Source organism: Lepisosteus platostomus, chromosome 10 (assembly GCF_059453375.1).
Source record: "Lepisosteus platostomus isolate fLepPlt1 chromosome 10, fLepPlt1.hap1, whole genome shotgun sequence".
Lineage (NCBI taxonomy): Eukaryota > Metazoa > Chordata > Actinopteri > Semionotiformes > Lepisosteidae > Lepisosteus > Lepisosteus platostomus.
Genome location: NC_142620.1, coordinates 54,664,174 through 54,676,423, shown reverse-complemented (window position 1 = coordinate 54,676,423; position 12,250 = coordinate 54,664,174). Strand labels below are relative to the sequence as shown.

The window sequence follows — 12,250 nt, the reverse complement described above, 5'->3', positions numbered from 1 at the left end:
AACCTACCCAGTCGGAGATTATTGGCTAAATAGGATTTGATGTAGCACTGAAACTGCGGGATGTTTTGTCAAGCAGTCGATGACCTGGTGTGCACAGAAAAAACTATTACTGCAAACTGTGAAGTGTGCATTTGCAGTAGGTTTGGGTATAATGAAAACCTGTCGAGTTTAAAATTAGTTGATGTAGTGATTTCCACAATAATGATAGATAATAATTTTGCAGTCAGACAACAATTGTTGTTCACACAAACCCCCCCATTTCCCCATATGTTAAATTCAATGGCACTAAAATGACATCAGGTGTGGAGTTTGTTTTCTAAAGAGTCCTTGCACAGAAGTGGTTTTAGAGGCCACGTTTCTCCATGACCCACTGTGGGTAGCAACATTATCCCAGCATCTGGTGAGGCGCAACAGAAACAGCTTGGGGTGTTTGTGAAAGCACACCACAGTCCGTGCAGTGGTGTCTGAGACGGAGGAGTGGGAACAAAATGGTGTGGTGGCCAGGCGGCCATCTTGGTCTACACAGGAACAATAGATCTTTCTAGAAAATGGCGGAAGGGGTTTGCTGATAAACTGAGACCAGCCATATTGAAGAGCCCTTGTTCGGGCTGGAATCAGCTTTGTTCCAAACCAGCTCTGACAGAAGCCCGAATATTTCAGAAAGGAGGGTGCTTAGATACGCTTTGTGCTTTTTTTCTTTACATGTTTATGTTTTTGTTTTATGGAGTGATGTAGTCCTGCACTGTACTTGAAAAGGGGCTTGGCCAACACACGAGTGGTCTGAGGATGAGGCTGCAGTGTTGCTGACAGCTGACCAAGACGAGCCGGACACTCCTCAGAGATCACTGGATATGCTGATAGACTGCCATTTGTGTCAGACTTGACTTCGCCTTCAGCTCTCTTGGAAATTAAGGAGGAAAATGAGCTGACGCCCTCCTGCCTGTTTCTTAATGGGTGAATGGTTTTATGGATTCTTGCACAATTCTGGTGCTTTCTTGAGAAACAGGTATGGCTGGAGGAAGCGGTGCTGTGTCACCTGTCCTGTCTGCCCGGTAAACCAGGATCCCATTTTCTTGTTGCTGGAAAGGCAGCTCTCAGTATAACGAGCACTGCTTTTTCCAATAGAATAGATTCTTGACATATTTCCAAAGGCGTGCGCTTGGCGCTTGTTCAAGACAAAAGGGGTTCATATTTCCTGAAGAAATACGATGCTGTTTTTTTAGGTGTCAAGCACATGAGATTTCAAGGCAGGTGTTCTGAAACCAGTTCTGAGCCACGTTTTGAGTTTTAAGCTTAATGTTACAGCATAATATTAACAATCTCAAAGTAATTCCTTGAATTGGCAAATCTAGGATTCTAAAGTGCTTTATATATTGGAGAGGAGTCGGACCCACTTCATCAGCTACTGAGGTATGGGTGACTCACAGTGACGTGGAGTCTGTTTTAAGGAGCAACTGCTCTCCACTGCCAGTGTACCCACATGCTGCTGGAGGTCTTAGTCCCTGCATTCTCCACCCTTTCTGGGAAGTGCTATCAGAGTATCAGAGCACTGCGCAGCTGGACTCATCTGCAGTGTCAGAGTACTTCCAGGAACCATCTTCATATACCGTCCTTTTACCATGAGATGATTCAGATTTCTTTAAGCCTGGTAATATGATTTCTTGCTGTAATTGTGTAATTGACTTGCAGAAATAGGAGGCCTGTCACAGTGTTGCAGGGAATACGGCTGCTTCCCAGGAATCTGTATTCCCTGCATCCCTGTGGTGGTGACTGCTGTCTCTGTTGTGGGACGAGCCGGGAGTCTGGGGACAGGTTATCGCTGGCAGTTTGTCAGCAGGGATGTGTGGGCTCTGTCCTGCCGGGTCTTTTGGCCTGTCTGTCCAGTCACCTCTGAATGATGAGCCAGTGCACTGCCTTCTGGACCAACACCACTGTGTCTGCTTGCTTGTAGCTGTGCGCAAAGTTACTCAAGCAGAAACTCAGAGGTGTCATCTTGTTTTTGTTATTTTTAATGCTAAACGTTCTTCAGCCTGTTCATTTGAAGATGGATGAGAGTGTAGAATGCCTCGAGTTATTAATTTATCAATTTAAGAAGCTTTTTCTGAAAAAAAATAGAAAGCTGAGTGGGTGCCTTCTTTAATTCAGATGCCAAATTGGAGCTTTTTTGCAGAGGTTTTATTTTTTAATGTGTTAAAATTGACAGCTTTTGCAAACCCTTTTTGTTTAAAAAGACATTTCTTAATTCCTCATAGGGCAGTGATGGATTAGGCTCATATTTTATAGCATGGCTGTGCTCCGTGCTGAGAATAGAGCAGGAAAGGTATGTCCTGGAGGGGAAAGTCTGTGCAGAATTGGACCTGAAACAAACCAACCAGCAGCTTAAAAATGAGCCTCTTGGCTCCTGGTTCCCGAATCAGTGTCTCCTACCTTTTAGAGTATCAGCTCAGTGTAATTGCCCAGAGTGCACCAGCACGACAGCCGGCAGTCTGGCGCTTGCTGGGCAGCGGAGGGTCTGTCCTTGCTCAGCCCAGAGGGAGCACAGGCCTGCCATCTGTCTGCAGTGTCCTGCTAGGGGATCACCCGCCTGGATGAGTGTGCACAGCTAGGAGCTCAGCCGCCCATGGAGCCACAGCGCGCTGGACCACGATCGGTCACTGCTGTCGGTACCTGTCGCTGTTCTCTTCTAGGAGAAAAGGTGTGTGGTCCCACTGTCGTGTGCTGTTTCTTTGTGCTTCGTGACAGTTAATTGTTGCAGCAAATTAAGTCATAGCAGTCATTTGAGTTGATCATGGGTTTTTTTTCCATGAAGTAACTTTTGAAAGTCTACTTGTCTTTGTCTTTCTAGAATAAATAAGTTGCAGCATTGACGGGTCTATAAGATGCCCTTCTCATAAGGTCCTCTTTTGACTGACCTCAGTCTCTCTCCTTCTCCCTGCGCTGTGTCTCACAGGTGCCCCTACCTGGCCGTCCACCTGTCCCCGGCTATCCCCGTGTTCGCCGTGGTGCTGTTCCTGTTCGTCATGGCTATGCTGCTGCGCACCAGCTTCAGCGACCCCGGGGTGCTGCCGCGGGCCCTGCCTGCCGAGGCCACCTTCATCGAGATGGAGATCGGTAGGCGCCGCGCCCCTCCTGCGTGTGGACCGCACGATGTGCGGACGCGTGGTCACGCTGGGAGACCTGTATCCGGATATAGCGGCTCCAGCGGTGCAGAGTGCAAACAGTTTAGCGTCAGGTGGCGCAGGGCTGTTGCTCCTGTGGGCTACTGCTGCAGGTGGTTCTCTGTGTTGCTGGTACAGAGCAAGAGTGCGGACCTCTACTTTCTCTGTAACGTTCCAGTTTAGTTTTCTGAGTTCTGTCTATGTTTTGTTGGTAACTCACAGTAGGGGGTGGCTAGTTCAGGGGGTGAGTGCATTGGCAGTCGTGACTGGTGGGCTAAGGGTTCGAGTCCCTGCTACTGTACGCTGTGCAAGGTGCTGTACCCCTGTACCCCCCAGTCCTCCCAGCTGTATAAGTGGGGATCAGTGTTGCTGGGGGATGATCCCTGTGTTTGATGTGAGGAGTCACGTGCTCTTCTGTCCGTTTCATGCTACAGAACTCTTCCGTACTCTTCACTCTGGTGTGACCCCTGCTGGCAGGTGGTGTCCTCTGATAGGCTGACAGGCGGCGCACGCGTGTGTGAGGAGCCACACGTCTGGCCGGTCAACATGGGGGGCCTTGAGCCGTCCCCCTCCTCTCTCGCTGGGGTAGATGTCACTGAGACCCAGGGCTGGTGAAGGTGCTCTGCCAGTTCCACGAGGGTCTTTGTTTTTTCACTGGGGATTTGGACAGGCCTACCCTCTGTTTAGCCCATATATAAATGAGCCAAATGAACCCTTCTGTGCATAAACACATATCACATGGCTAATAGTAGAAGTAAGAAGCAATGGATGTTAATCACTTCCCTCATTTGGCTGTGTGGCAACAGCTGGCATAGGTCTGAGCTCATCTTTGCAAGACATTCAGCACAGCTTCTGCTTTCTTGCTCCGAGCTCTGTGGGGTGCACACCGAGGGAGAGAGAGTAGATACTGCAGACAGTGATGTGAATATCGTATTTCCCCCAGGGACTGAGGTATTTTTATAACCGGCTTTTCTAAATTTGTTGTCTTTGCTGTTAAATGCAAGTAATATTTTCCTTAGCAATTTTAATTCTAGTGAATGTTAGGCACTCTGCACAGCTGAATCACAGCTTTGAGCTGATGCTTCAGTAACCAAAAAAAGAAACTGAAGCCGTTGTGGGGGGTGTCCTATGTGTAATCAGTCACGCATTAGTACTTAGTAATTTACTTGAACTTAGTAATTAGTAATTTTTACCTTCAGATCTAAGTAGGGAATCTGTAACTCATTACAATGTGTGTTTGCTTTCACAGTGCAGTTATTAATATCTTTTTCAATGCTGTCCAAGAGTAGCACACAGATATTAAATAGTACCTTTTACAGATGTGGATATGCTGTGCATTACTGTGCTCATCCAGGAAGTACAGAGAGTAGTGGTAAAAAAATCTGTGTGTCCTGCAGACGTCCTGCAGAATCTTAAGACAAATAATATCCAACGCATCCCAGTGTTTTAATCACACACTGCACAGCTGTTTGAGGGTACGAAGTCTACAATGGCTTCACCTCCACCTTTCGTGACTTCAGAGTCATTTTTGGGAGGGGAAGCGAACATTTTCAAAGAGTATGTTTTCAAAGTATGAAACATGTTTAAAGAGAGCGTGTTTCTGTGCGCGGAGCAGCACCTGTTTGATCCAGTGTCGCGGAGTGCGTATGTCAGCAGAGTGGCTGTGGGCTGCTGTTGCCCAGGGAGTGGGCAGGCATGGTCTCTATCGGTCAGCTATCGGACAGTTGCTATAGCGATCCCTGCGGAGGCCAGGGTTGAAAGTCCAGACTCCTCTCCCAGTGCAGAGGACAGTGCAAGAAAGAGGGGGAGTGTTTAATCAGGGCAAAGTGATTAAACAGTATTGTGCTGTATTTGTCCAAGATATTCCATCACACTAAACAAATCTAGATTGAGTTCCAGATCTCAGTGTCTTATTCACACATAGTGTTTTTATTGAAAATGTTCCCCCACAGGTTCATAATTCATTCTCAAACAGGGGTGCTGGGCAAGACCGCCTTTATCTAAGCTTGTCTAAACACAGCAGTTAAGAACGCGTAGCACCACACGCAGGTGTGTTGTGATAACATTTGTTGGAAAGGCACGTTAAGTGTCAGCACAGACTCTGCAGCATGTTTTTCTTCCGAGAATTATTACAACAGCACAAGGCAGCACTCTGAAATGGGTGCAGCCGGAGAGGTAACATTCCAACCATTGTCAAAGTTCACAGTGACTGACAGATGTGCGGTAGTCTCTCAGTAAACTTTAGATTTGCTGTAGTGTCTTAATTAAACTAAAAAATGAAAGATGTTCTCTCCTCAAAAGGGCATTAAGAATAACTGTGACACGTTCTGGAAGGTGTGAGGTTATAGAAATATTTTTTTTCCTGTTGTAATTATCTTGTTGTCATTTTCCTGTTTGTATGGCAGAGCAGTCTTGGAAAGCCCGCAGGTCCCTCACACCTTCTTTCCCCCAGTTGTGACCCAGCCAGATTTTTTCTATCTCAGCTGTTCCACTGCTGGCTTGTAAATGACTCAGTGATCTGCTGCCATTCAGCAATAACCAGTTTGGGTGCCCGATCTCGAGCAGCAGCCTGCTTATCTCAGCGGGGTCTGAAAAGGCCTCCATCTGGATAAGAAAATTGCTCTAGCTGAAGCCTTAGCTCCTGTGCTTTGGATGCAGCTCACTGCAGACCCAGCTGTCCCTGGTGAGGCTGGGAGACATGGCTGCGAGCCTCCAGATAAGATCTGTTGTGTTGTTTCTCACAGAGGCGGCCAATGGGAACGTCCCGGCAGGACAGCGCCCACCCCCTCGGATCAGGAACGTTCAGATCAACAACCAGATCGTGAAGCTCAAGTACTGCTACACCTGCAAGATCTTCCGCCCCCCCCGCGCCTCGCACTGCGGCATCTGCGACAACTGCGTGGGTGAGTCAGGCCGGCCGGTCCGGTCCGGTCCAGCCCGGCTACAGCAGGTGGGCTCGGCCCTTCCCTGAGTCACCCTCTTGCCAAATTTTCGTTTGGGATTACAAAAAAAAAATAAACATCCAATTTCAACAAACCAAACCTGCCAAGGTTAATTCCACGTTGGGAAAAACAGCACGGAGAAACGCGGCGTTTCAGCTCTTGAGCCTTCATTCAGGAGACAAACCCTCAGGGCCGCAGGTCCGATCTGAAGTAACAAGGCTACCTCAGATCAGAGCTCTCTGACACACGTAGGGTAACTTCCAGCCTCTGTGCCAGTGAAGGCGTCTGTGTGCCAGGCTCTGCCCCTGTGAATGAGACTGAAAGCTGAAAGGAGTGACCTGACCACTTTAAACACCAGAGCACTTCAAGATGTTATTGTTTCATATGGGCAATTGCCAAGAACAATAGCCTCACCAGTATCTTTGTTGCCCTTTCGGTTGCCTTTCTGAATTTGATTCCAGTCGAGAAAGAAATATATATATTTTTTATTTGCAATCTACGTTTGACGGAGTTCCAGCCTAAGAAAGAAATGCTGAGATCGAGACCTGGTTATGAGAACGACCAGGCCTGGCCAGCCCATAGTTTAACTTTAGGGTGTTTTTTCCATGATCTGTAGAAAATGATCTGGATATGCAAACAGTCTCGGAGAAGGGTTTATGCACCTGCTACAGCCAGCGACGGCTGAGAGGAGCAGGTGTTTCCACAGGAGTGGGAACAACAGGACAGAGCTTGCCTGCAGCACGTGGTAATTGGTACATGAATGTGGGCGTACACAAGCACACGGAGGAGCCCTGCGCACCTGCGGCAGATCTGCAGCAAACTCATTTCCTCTCTGCTGCTCTCCAGGCCTGCTGGCCTTCGTGCGGGAGGTAAACGTCCCGAGAGTGGTGAACTGCAGCTCTCTCTCTTCATCGGGCCTTCCCCAGCTGAAGCTTTTGTCTTTCTGTTCTTCTTCCTTTTTTCCAATTTCACCTGAGTAGAAAGGAAAAACGGAACAGCCCAGTGTGCCCGCGGCGATTCCGGTTTCCCCCTGAACCTGTAGTGCTAGCCTGGTGCTACACAGAAAAAGAAAAACTGCCGAGGTGTCCGGTAGATGTCACCAGTAGAAAGATTGTAAGAAGCTGGACACACACTTTCTCTAGGCCAAAATATTTTTCAACTAATTATGAATAATTCCAACTCATCAGTGTTTCAACATACAAAATATGATTAATTCCATGTCAAACATTGACCAACTGTTTCAAATTTGGATAAAACAATAATTATGTTTTTGAACAAATGTGGGTTTATATTTTACTTATTTTATATGCAAGTCCTGATAGGATTTTAAAAATACAACTATGGCCAGATGGATTAATTTATTTCATGATTGTTTCTGTAAAGAAAGGACTTTGTGCCAGCCATGAAGGAACACTAGTTTCTGAGTTCCTTGTCCAACTGAAGGCGTGTGTCCTGCTGAAATGTTGATGAGTTGAGAAACAGTTTTGCAGAAGAGAGTGGGTCCAGCTTCTTTTCTACCCAGCTGTTGTGGGTAGTGAGGAGAGAGGAGACTTGGGAGGCAGTGACAGCACAGAGCCTCACCCAGGTGCTTGGAGTCCTGGATCCATTCCAGGCACCAGGGAAGAGGAATATACATAGATTTTGAGAGAGTAACATTCAGAGTTAGGGCTTCCCAGCCCCAGACTACATTCCCAGAGTAAATACAGAACTGTTTTTTTATTTGTAATGATGAGTGCTGTGTATGTGCGTGTGTGTGCGTGCATGCGAGTTCTGCATGTGCGTGTGTGTGCGTGCATGTGAGTTCTGCGTGTGTGTGCATGCATGGTAGTTTTGTGTGTGCCTGTGTGCACACGCGTGTGTGCATGCATGCGAGTTTTGTGTGTGCCTGTGTGTGCACACGCGTGTGCATGCATATGAGTTCTGCATGTGCATGTGTGCGCATGCATGTGAGTTGTGTGTGTGTGTGCGTGCAGGTGAGTTCTGCATCTGAGTTGTGAGCGTGCGCATGCATGTGAGTTCTGCGTGTGCGTGCGTGCAGTGGTAACACCCACTGTGTTCTGCTGACCAGTCTGCCATCTCCTTTGCCCCGCAGAGCGCTTTGATCACCACTGTCCCTGGGTGGGGAACTGCGTGGGCAAGAGGAACTACCGCTACTTCTACCTGTTCACCCTGTCCTTGTCCCTGCTCACCATCTACATCTTCACCTTTGACATCGTCCACGTCGTCCTCCGTGAGTGTCCCGGGACTGCAGCGCGTGGGGCGTGGGGTGATAGCATCAGTATTTTTGGTGCTGGAGGGAAATAAATATATATATATAACCACAAATGGGTTTGTGCATCCTGTCTACAGATTTAATTTTTTCCTCATATGCAGTATCTACAGTATTAATGTGTATATGATTAGTGTCTAACCGGACATGGTATGGCATCTGAATATTTCCTGATGTCAGCTGACTAACAGCGCTGTAGCGTTGTTAACATGTACATGTTTATACTTAAAACTGTGGATGGAAATTCTGTTGCATTAAATAGTTTTGTTTGCTTCTTCCTTTCTCTCATCTGTTTAGCATACAAATTAATGCTAATCTAAGAGGCATATTTTGCATGTATTCAGCACTTGCCTTAGGAAAGAGCCTCTTTTTTGGTTATAGAATATGGATTTCAGTCTCTGAAAGTGATCTTTGTCCACCCTAATTAAAAAAGGGCTCCTTGCAATGCAAGGAGGCTGAGGACTGTATTTTTAGTTTGGTTAATTAGCTCAGAGCCTGCAATCTTAATTTAGACAAGATTGTTCCCAGTGCTTTTGCCAAGTGCCTGATCTGCATATATCAGTGAGCAATCTGCAGCCGCAGCTTTGAGAGCTGGAGTGGGCAGAGAGATGGATAAGTGTGTGTGCGTGTGTGTGTCTGGCCTTGCGTCACTCACTGCGGATGTCTTGCTGTTTGGTTGCTGTTTTTGTTTCAGGCTCGGTGGATTCTGGGTTCGTGAACACACTCAAAGAAACTCCGGGGACATATCCTTTAAGCTGGGCTTTGATATTTAATCCAACAACGTAACAGCAGTATAACTTAGTGAATACATTTCGTTTTAGACAGCCTGTAAGAGCACTCCTCTCAAGCAAGCACTTGTGTGATGGGAGAGAACGCGCAGGGCTCTTTTCACAGTGCAGCGGGTCTGAGCCTGTGCAGAGACGGTCGAGGCCAGGTCCCCTGCTTTGTGCTGGGTGCCTGCTGGTCCATAATACCATCTGGAAGAACTGGTAGGCCACAGAGGCTGTACGCGCAGAGCTGTATATAGAGAAATCTGAGGCCGGAGATGGTTTGGTACATTTCAGCCACCAGTCCTGGTGCGGAGATGCTCGTCATGCTCGTTGTCTCTTTAACTCAGCCCACTGTCCTGGAGGTGCTGGTGTGCTTCTTCACGCTGTGGTCTGTGGTCGGGCTGACGGGCTTCCACACCTACCTGATCTCTCTCAATCAGACCACCAACGAGGATGTGAGTACTCTGTATCTGGCTTTTCCCCGGGTCTCCCTCTGTTCGGTGCTCAATGCCTACTGAACCCGTCTCTGTGCCTCCCTGTGGTGATACCAGCCGCTGTGGAGCCCAGGACAAGACAGTGGCAGAACATGCCTGGCAGAGCTCTGACATGCTGGGCATGTGCACGTGAGCACTGCCGGATCAGGCTAACAGAATATCGCATCTAATGTAGTGAAAGTTACCATGGAAAGGTTTGGAAATTTCTAGCAATCTTCTTTTCAAGCGCAAACTGTGAACCAGGCAAAGATTCAACTCCTTGCACGTCACAGTCCTTTAAATATACACAGGGGGGAGTAAGCAGGCGGTGCTGTGCCAAACCAGATGTCACCTTGCCTGGCATGAGGTATGGTTAGAAACCAAGCGAATCTGTGGGCTTCAGCTGAGTGTTTCTCGGCGCCTCTCTCCTCCTCTGTGGCATGAATCCCAGCCTGACCTTGTGTAGCAGAGGCCTGTGCATTCAAGGGGAATTTTACAGCAGTGGATATTATTCATGTCTGAAGCCTGGCGTGCTGGGCTTGAACCACAGAAGCTGTAGAAATGTGCAGCACAGAACCGCCCTTTGCCCTGCTGGTTTATTTTCCCCTCTGTTTCTTGGTGCCCTGTTTGAAAAATGATTAGCTATGAGAAGCAAATATTTGACGAAAATTGGAAACTTTCTGCCTGTGTTTACTCATCTCTAATTACTGTATTATGAGAAGAATCAATACCTGCCTTTGTTGTACGGCAGCCAAACATTAATGTGGAAGATAAACAGAGGAGTAAAAGGGCACCTTCAAACTTAACATGTGGTCATTCTCTAATACATTTCATTCCAAGCAGTGCTCTGCAATAGCCCTACAGCCCACAGTCACTGCAGTACTGTCTCCTGTCTTCCTGTCTCACATGTTCATAGCAGTGTATGTGGATTAGTCCTGTAGATAATCTCAAATCTTAATTTCAAACAGCATGTACTCATGCACATGGTCTCAGGGCTATCATTCTGGTGTCAAGCAGTGCGACTTAGAGTACGAGTGCTTAAAACTCTCGTGTTGAAATAAGATCTGAACACAGGGAAAGAAGTCCCTCAGTGTCACAAACACAAAGTACAGTGCACGTCTGGGTTTGGTGGTCTTATAAAAATAATAATTGCTGACACTTATATAGCGCTTTTCTGGACACTCCACTCAAAACGCTTTACAGGTAATGGGGAGTCCCCTCCACCACCAGTGTGCAGCCCCACCTGGATAATGCGACAGCAGCCATAGTGCACCAGAACTTCAGAGAGGGGGGTTATTAGGAGGCCATGATTGGTAAGGGCCAATGGGAAATTTGGGCTGGACACCAGGGTTACACCCCTACTCTATTCGAGAAATGCCATGGAACTTTTAATGACCACAGAGAGTCAGGACCTCGGTTTTACGTCTCATCCGAAGGACGGCGCCTGTTTACAGTATAGTGTCCCTGTCACTATACTGGGGCATTAGGACCCACATTTACCGCAGGGTGAGCGCCCCCTGCTGGCCCCACTGACACTTCTTCCAGCAGCAACCTTAGTTTTTCCCAGGAGTCTCCCATCCAGGTACTGACCAGGCTCACACCTGCTCGGGTTCAGTGGGCTGTCAGTGGTGAGTTGCTGGCGGTCTTGTCTTGGTCTTGGCAGACTGCTGATGGGGGGGGTGTTCTGTTTTGTGCAGATTAAAGGCTCCTGGTCGGGGAAGAACCGAGTGCAGAACCCCTACAGCCACAGGAACATCATCAAGAACTGCTGTGAGGTGCTGTGTGGGCCTGTCTACCCCAGGTGAGGGCTGTCTTGAGCTCCGGTCTGGCTTTTCAGTTCTCTCTCTGCCATTCGTTTGACAGATTCTTCATGGTGAAATGTAGGAAAACTAGAAATGCTTATGAGTATTCTCTTTCACTTTGAAAAGTGGTTATTAAGGATTACGTGTATTGTTGGAGACCAGTGTGTGGCTATGCTGCCTAGTATACTATTCCTATTGAGCTCTCTGGAAACATGCTGCACACTGTTTGTTATTATCAGACTGGCTAGTATTATTACTGTGTGCAGGACGAGCGCTTGGGCTTGCTGAGCTGTTGTCAGTCTGATCTGAAGTGACTGGGGGCTTTAGTCGGGGGAGTGGGGGCAGGGGGTCGTCGAGGAGGAGTGACGTTGTGTGTCCGTTCTCTGCAGTGTTCTGGACAGGAGGGGGCTGATGGTGGAGACGCCCACCCCCCCCATTTCAACCACCGCCACCAAGAACAGTGACCCAGACCCTCAAAACACGGTAAAATACTTTCAAACTCTTCTCTGTTGGTAGGTCCGTTCCTTTTCTTGTTTTGACCAAGTTCCTGGAGTGCATTCATGGACTGCAAAATAGAAAAAAGAATCTGTGTAGAAGGTGATGCTTCTGCAGCTGCTTAATCCATTGCGTTGCTCGGCTCCATAACATTGCAGGAAGCTGAGAATACAGAGGAGCAGACAGTCCTGGTTAGGGTGAATACCTGATGGAGCGCGTTTAGCTGAGATTGCAGCAGGGTGAAGCTGGTCATTGTCCATCTTGATATGAAGGAGGGCGGGAGGGCAGTATAGTCATGAGTGGGGGGAAAAAAGGGAGTTTGCAGTGGATGTGGTAATGAC

At 47.8% G+C, this 12,250-nt stretch overlaps 1 protein-coding gene across 1 annotated transcript in view; it reads left to right on the top strand.

The window, feature by feature from the left end:
• Positions 1-12,250, top strand: part of zdhhc9 (zDHHC palmitoyltransferase 9) — a 28,247-nt gene that overhangs the window by 12,479 nt on the left and 3,518 nt on the right. Inside the window, exons 2-8 of the mRNA XM_088597409.1 lie at positions 2,951-3,111; positions 5,903-6,061; positions 8,193-8,330; positions 9,064-9,112; positions 9,492-9,594; positions 11,310-11,413; positions 11,804-11,897. Of these exons, the coding sequence (XP_088453535.1) occupies positions 2,951-3,111; positions 5,903-6,061; positions 8,193-8,330; positions 9,064-9,112; positions 9,492-9,594; positions 11,310-11,413; positions 11,804-11,897 (808 nt within the window). The remainder of the gene's footprint in view (positions 1-2,950; positions 3,112-5,902; positions 6,062-8,192; positions 8,331-9,063; positions 9,113-9,491; positions 9,595-11,309; positions 11,414-11,803; positions 11,898-12,250) is intronic.